We start from the raw sequence: 6,383 nt of genomic DNA, 5'->3' as shown, positions 1-6,383 counted from the left end.
GTCTGTATAAAACTTTGCCTCCACAATTGAATGCATTCCTGAAGGAGACTCTCCTTCCAGAGCTCTCGACTTCCATCAGCCTGATAACCCCGGCGTTCAGTCAAGTCTGTGGCTGACCAGCCCAGGCCCTGCTCGGCATTCAGACCAGCCGAACCTGGGGAGGGGAAGGTAACTGCAGGGCCCTCACACCAGAGCAGGGTCAACGCTGACCAGCAGCCCTTCCTGTTGGAGAGTGCCGGGTGGAGCCAGTTCCCCAGACTGGTGCCAGCCAAGCAGAGTGGATCCTCATTAGCACCCAGAGCCAGCAGCTGGCCTGTGCCCGCGCTTCTGCTGGAAAACCGTCAGGAAATGTTCCAACTCAGACTCCACAACGTAAGGCTGGTTTCATGTCACTTCTCATTTATTAATTCAGTCTGTTCTAAGTTGTACAGTTACGAAAATAACAAAACCAAAGCCAAAAGCCCAGGAATATTTACACTCTCTCATGTAGTGAGGTCAGTCTATGCTGTCGCACAGGTCGGTTACGCTTGGTACCACAAGATGTTCGTAATTTAGACAAAATCGGACAGATTAACAATTATATGTACAGTAAAATAGAAGGGGAAGTCATTCAAGTATCAAAATACAGACAAAGATTAAATAACATTTTATTACAATTCAGTCCCATTGCCACACCGTTAGCAACAACACTTTGTGAACTGCGTCTGACAGTCGTCCTGCAGGCCTGGGCCCCCCTACACAGGCTGAGGGCAGACCGGCCTGCTCAGCCCCGGGCTTCTCAAGGGACTCCCCAGAGCACTGGAGGCCCTGGAGGGGTGTGAGCATCGCAGAGGCAGAGCCTGTCTGGAAGGAAGCCCCGCTCACTCGGAGCAGCTGCGAGGAAGAGGGTGGACCAGAGAGCGCCTCCATCTCGAGTCCTGCCTGAAGGGCCTGCACACTTCAGAACGGGGCTGCGCTCGTGTGCAGAAGCGAGGCTTCTCCATGTGAAGCCTGTCCTCAATGTTATAATATTTCTTTCTAGGGAAGGGAGAGTACCTGTCCCAGAGGAGGAGTAAAAAAAGATCTAGCCCCTCCCTTTTTGACTACTGAGAAATAAACCAATCTCAAAATCCAGAGCAGATTAGCCAAGGCTTTCCAATATGAAAACACCCTGAATAAATAAGATATAGCAGCTTCAAGAGGAGGAGACACCTACCTAGGACATAAAAACAAAAAACAGCTTGAAGAACTCATCGTAGTGTCTACAGTTTTCTTTATGGATCCACCACCCACCACGAGGGGCCTACTTAGAGGAGACCGGCCTTCCTCAGGAGGAAGAGGGCACAGCACGTGTGCTGTGGCCGGACCAGCAGTCTCCCCACCTAGCTTGGGCTCCTTGTCCATCCCTGGAAGAAGGATGGGCTGAATACTGCACAGTAGAACCGTCAGGCCCTGGGAGCGGCGGGACGTGAAGTCAGACTTCCGGTGTTGAAGTCCTTGTTTAGTACCGAAAGGGCAGGACCACCTGTCTCCATCCCAGAGTAAGGGCGACCCCCTGGGCCTGCGACCCCACACCCCTGGTGTGGACGGTGCAGGGGGCCCGCCCCCGGAGCTCCTGGCCGGGGGGTGGGGTGCTGCCAAGGCCTTGGACCTACTGACCCCAGGACCAACTGCACCGCGCCAGCAAAGGGCCTGCTTGGGGAGGAAAGGCTCTGCTCTGCGAGCTGCTAGACACACAGCTGACCTGGTCCAGCCCCAGTGATCAAGATCCTCCCATTCTACTGCCTCCAGGAGGAGCGACGCAACCAAAGGCGCAAAGCAAAGCCAGCCAGCAGGATGGATCGGGCGGCGGCACTGCAGGCCCTGGAGGCCACGCTGGGGGAGCAAACGGCCTCTGCGCCCAGCCTTCTCCGCCCTCAGAGCCTGGGGTGAGCCCAGAGCTGAAAGGACAACAGTCAGACCAAAGTGAGTCCTAATCATACACACCTGATTAGATAAATCACACACCTGCAGGCAGCCGCCTCAGCTGACCTACCCGTTAATGCCCAAGACAAACACAGCTGCTTCCTCTCCTTTCTGATCCGACTCAGCCGGCCTGAGGTCACCGGAGGGCCCGTGGCCTGCAGCCCAGGGCGGTGTTCGGACCACGGCGGCCCGGGACCTGCTCGTTCTCTGCCTGGCTCGACCTCTACGCTCTGCCCGCTGGGGTCGGAGTGGAAGCCGCCACAGCCGCGCTCGGCTCCGGGCAGGGACGAGAAACCGTGTGCGGCTCAGAAAGGAGCAGCGGCTGAAGGGGGCGCCTGTCCGGCCACTCGGTTCACCCAGCGCCTCCTCTCGGAGCTGCACAAGCGCGTCCATGCCCTGGCCTGAGGACAGACCCTCGGACCGTATGGCCACTGGTCTAAAGATTGGCAGTTTAACCTAGAGGTTTGAGCCAAGTGTTAATTTTATAAAAAAAAATTCTTTTCTATTAAAAAACGTTTTCTGGACAAGTCACTTCTAGGGTCTCTGGAGTCCCTAGTCTCATCTGCTAGAGGCTGGAGGGCTGCTCGGCACCGGGGCAGGGCTCCCTCCACGAGGCCTGGCGGCGGGCCCGGGCCCACAGCCGGGAGGAGTCCTGCGGGCAGAGGTGGGCCTGGGTCTCCAATGCAGGTGAGGCGGCGGTGGCAGCGGCGGTGGCGGGAGCCTGCGCTCCGCACGGCTGTTTCTGCAGCACAGTCGGTTCCTCGGTGGCTCAGCTTGGCAGAAGCAAACACAACGGGGGGAGGAAAAGGTTAACCAAAGGGGCTGCACAGTGGAGGAGACGGAGAGGAAACAGGGAGGCAGAGCAGAAGGTCCCTCGCGGCCTCCCCGAGCACCCTCCGTGGCTCAGGCATCTGCTCGGAAGGCACGAGGGCAGGAGGCAGGAGACCCACCTCGGCTTGTCCACCGGGTTTCGGCTCTAAAGGAACCGCCGCCACTGAGCGGCGGTGCCCCCCGAGTCGCGCTCCGTGCTATGCTTCCCCCCACGGAACCGCGGCTCCCCACCCAAGGGCGCGGGGCCTCCACAGCCTCCGCGCCGCCTTCCCCGCTGCTGAGCCCTGACCCCACACCACGGAGAAGGGCCAGCAAGCACTGCCCAGCCCAGGTCCCCGCCCTCAGGCGGCGGCATCCCGAGGGGAGGAGGTGCAGGGCACTGACCCCCCTCCTGCGGGTCCCACAGGGCGGCCTTCCTCTTCCGCCCGCCTGTCACTCCCTGGCCAGGGCGTGAGAAGCCAATCCCACTCCATGCAGCTCAAGACCCCCGAGACAAAGACTCCAGGCGCGTGGAGCCAGCCTGTGGGTGTCTAGGCGCTCAGAGCCGCAGGCTTTGGAGCCAGGCATGTGCCCCAGGGGCCTCACAGCGGGCTGACCCCGGCCCAGCTGAGGTCTCATGGCAGGAAGACAGGCCACGGGCCAGCGTGAGCTGCGTGCAGGGGATCTGGCCCCAGGCGGTCACAGTGGTTGGTTGTGTCGGGAGAGGCGTGGCGAGCTCTCGGCAGCACGGGACTCAAGCTGCGGGAGGAGCGGCAGGGAGCCCCGCCCCATTGGGGGGGGCCGCTGCTTGGAGCCGGCCTCCCTCCGGGTCCAGCGAGCCTGCCGGCCGACGCCCTCCCGCTGCCCCACCTCAAAGGCAACTCGCCCCCCCGCCAAGCCGTCCTCGACCAAGGCGGGATTCACAGTGTCCGGTGGCTGGGAGAGCTGGCGCGGGAGGGGAGGCCCGGGGCGGGGGTGGGCTTTGGCCTCAGCGGGCGGAAGGAGCGCTGAGAAGAGCAGAGAGGCACCGGAAGGCACGAGAGACTAGCGGAGGCGGAACTTAGAAGATAGTGGTCTCGTACTTGGTGCTGAGGCTCCGCTTAGAGTCTGGCTTGGGGTCCACGACCCAGGAGACGCTGGCGTGGGACTGGGCGTCGGGGTCCGTGTCAGGTGGTTCCAGCTGCCAAGGAGGAGGGGGCAGGGTCAGAGGGGCCGCACTGGCATCCGTGTCCCCGGGGGTGCCCTATTCTCCGCCAGAGAGCCAGCTCCCGGGGTGGGGAGCAGGAGGGGCACCTCGCGGGAGCGTCCCGGAAGGCTGTCTCCCGGGCGCGTGGAACGGCTGGGGTCCCTGGGCGGTTCCATGGCGCAGGAAGCGGGGAAGGGGTTTGGAAAACCCACACCGTGGGGCCAGAGAGCTCCCCCGGGCAAGACCACGGCGGGCACCCTGACCTCTGGAGAGAGGAGGACACACAGCAGAGAGACAGGCCACAGCACAGGGGGGACGGTGCGGGGGCAGCTCAGGGAAGACGGGCACGCGGGGTCGGGGGCGCCAGCGTCTCCAGGAGCTCACGGGCACGCGGGGAGACTGACACACAGCGGGTGCAGAGACCTTGGCTCCAGGACTAACAGACGGCAGCGGGAGGTAGGAAGGACGGTGGGCGGGGCGGGTGTGACAGTGACAACAGCGACTACCGGGGGGCGGCGGCACCTGGGGCGCGAGCAAAGCAGACAGACAGGCCGGGGTCACGGCCGCACGAGACCCTCCACGCCCGCTCCTCCCCGAGCCCTGGGACCCGGCGCCCCACCTACCGCTGACTTCCGCACGCCCACCCGGGGCTTCGGCACGGGCTTGGAAGATCTGGTCTCGATCACCTCAGCGGCAGAGGCCCCCACCGGCCTGGACTTCTGGGCCTGCAGGGCCAGCTGGTAGGCCACCTCGAACGCCTGGCCCAGCGTCAGGATGATCTCATAGGTCAGGTTCTGGGAGGAGGCAGGGCACAGGGTGAGAGGAGGGAGCAGGGAACACCGCCCTGGCGCCCCCCAACCCCCCAGGACCCCACACAGGCTGGGCAGCAGCAATGCAGGCAACGGCTGCCCTGAAAGCGAAGTGTGTCCCGAGGACAGTCTGAACAAAGCGCACATTTTGTTTCCTTGTGGGTGATTCTACTGGAGAGACGAGCCCTGGGGGTCCCTGTGGCTTCAGGTCCTACTGCCCAGAAATGACAGAGAAGGTGAGCTGTAGGAACTGGGACGGGCACCTTCTGGGGGACTTCCTCTTTAGAACAAGCCCTGAAATAGTTATTCTGTCCCGCTGTGCAGGTGAGGAGCAGGGAGGGGAGTTCCTAGCTCACAAGCCAGCGCATGTCAAAGCCCAGAGGCCGTGGCCGGGCCCAGAGCACCGACGGAGGTCCCCAGTGGGGCCCTGAAGACCCGGGGGCAGCAGCCCTGGCACAGGCCCCGTCTCAGGGCTGCCACATGAACACCTCCCGTCAGCCCAGCGGCGCCAGGGTGCAGCCCAAGCTGGGCTCTGGGGGGAAGGAGACTCCCTGTCCCCAAGAGGGAGGTGGAGGGCTTTTCAGGAAGACGGCCCCGCGGGAGGGTCAAGCCACAGCCTGGGGAGGTGCAGCCCTGGCCCGGGAACACACACGCGGCCAGAAGCAGGGCAACTGCTGTCGCTAGAACCCTGGTCGAGCCACTGCTGCTCTGTGCGCCGGGCGTTTGCTCCTGACAGGCGCGGCTCGGTGCCCGCCAGGTGCCAGCACCCAGTGCGTGGGCCGCGTGGCCTCCACCTACCACATCCACCGTGCTGAAGACGTGGCAGTAATGGTGGCCAGTCTGCAGGTCCTTGGTGACGTAGGCAAAGGCGCACAGGTCCTCTGGGTCCTGGGCCGCGCAGGAAATGTTCCGGATCTCGTGCTCTGCGATGACATTCTGCGGGAAAAGCAGCTCTGCAGTGCCCGTCACCAGCCCAGGGCGTCGGCCAAACGCCACTTCCTCATCTGCTCTCTGGCGGGGTGGGGGTTGAGGGTGGCGCCTAATCTCCTCTGATTTAGGTTTGGGGTCTCCACCCCTGACCACAGCAGCCAAGGGAGTAAATGTTCACATCCAGCCCCCTCTGCCCTCCAGGGCCCGAACGTGGGGCCTGGGGGTGTCCTGGGCTCAGTAAGCGCATCACAGCGTTAAAAGCCTGTGAGCAGTGAAGTGGCCAGTGGAGCCCACGCTGAGGAAAACAAGCTGTCACCTGGGACCCCAGGTAAGGGGGTGCACGAGAGACCGACACCGGGCCGGGGTGGAGGTGGGACCAGACGGGGACGCTGAGGAAGATAAGCTGTCCCCTGGGACCCAGGTGAGGGGGTGCACGAGAGACTGACACCGGGCTGAGGTGGAGGTGGGACCAGGCGGGGACTCTGAGGAAGGCGCCCCGCTGGCGGGGGTGAGGGCGGGGAGGGGACACACCTTGTTGGAGGCATCGATGAACTTGACCCCTTTGTATGTGATGGACAGGATGATGGTGGGGATCTTCCTCATGTGCTCTGTGGATTTCTACAGCAAACGGGAGGCCCGTCAACGCCGCTCCTCAGGGCAGGACCCCGCAGCTGCAGCTGGTGCCACCGTTTGCTGCCTGCCAT

At 62.9% G+C, this 6,383-nt stretch overlaps 1 protein-coding gene across 9 annotated transcripts in view; it reads right to left on the bottom strand.

Annotated features, from left to right (window-relative positions):
- Positions 1-379: 379 nt before the first annotated feature.
- The window catches only part of ANKS1A (ankyrin repeat and sterile alpha motif domain containing 1A), a 168,953-nt gene continuing 162,949 nt past the window's right edge, over positions 380-6,383 (bottom strand). For 4 of the 9 annotated variants that reach the window (XM_005223297.5, XM_005223299.4, XM_059880710.1 and 1 more), the window contains 5 exons: positions 6,211-6,297; positions 5,548-5,685; positions 4,564-4,734; positions 4,364-4,462; positions 380-3,934 (listed from right to left, as the gene is read on the bottom strand). In XM_005223297.5, coding sequence (XP_005223354.1) covers positions 3,815-3,934; positions 4,364-4,462; positions 4,564-4,734; positions 5,548-5,685; positions 6,211-6,297 — 615 coding nt within the window. In that variant the 3' untranslated portion in view covers positions 380-3,814. The remainder of the gene's footprint in view (positions 3,935-4,363; positions 4,463-4,563; positions 4,735-5,547; positions 5,686-6,210; positions 6,298-6,383) is intronic. The other 5 variants (XM_005223301.5, XM_024983955.2, XM_005223300.5 and 2 more) reach the window with 3 other exon arrangements.

This window comes from Bos taurus, chromosome 23 (genome assembly GCF_002263795.3).
Source record: "Bos taurus isolate L1 Dominette 01449 registration number 42190680 breed Hereford chromosome 23, ARS-UCD2.0, whole genome shotgun sequence".
NCBI classification, from domain to species: Eukaryota; Metazoa; Chordata; class Mammalia; order Artiodactyla; family Bovidae; genus Bos; species Bos taurus.
This window is presented reverse-complemented; position numbering and strand designations above follow the sequence as displayed.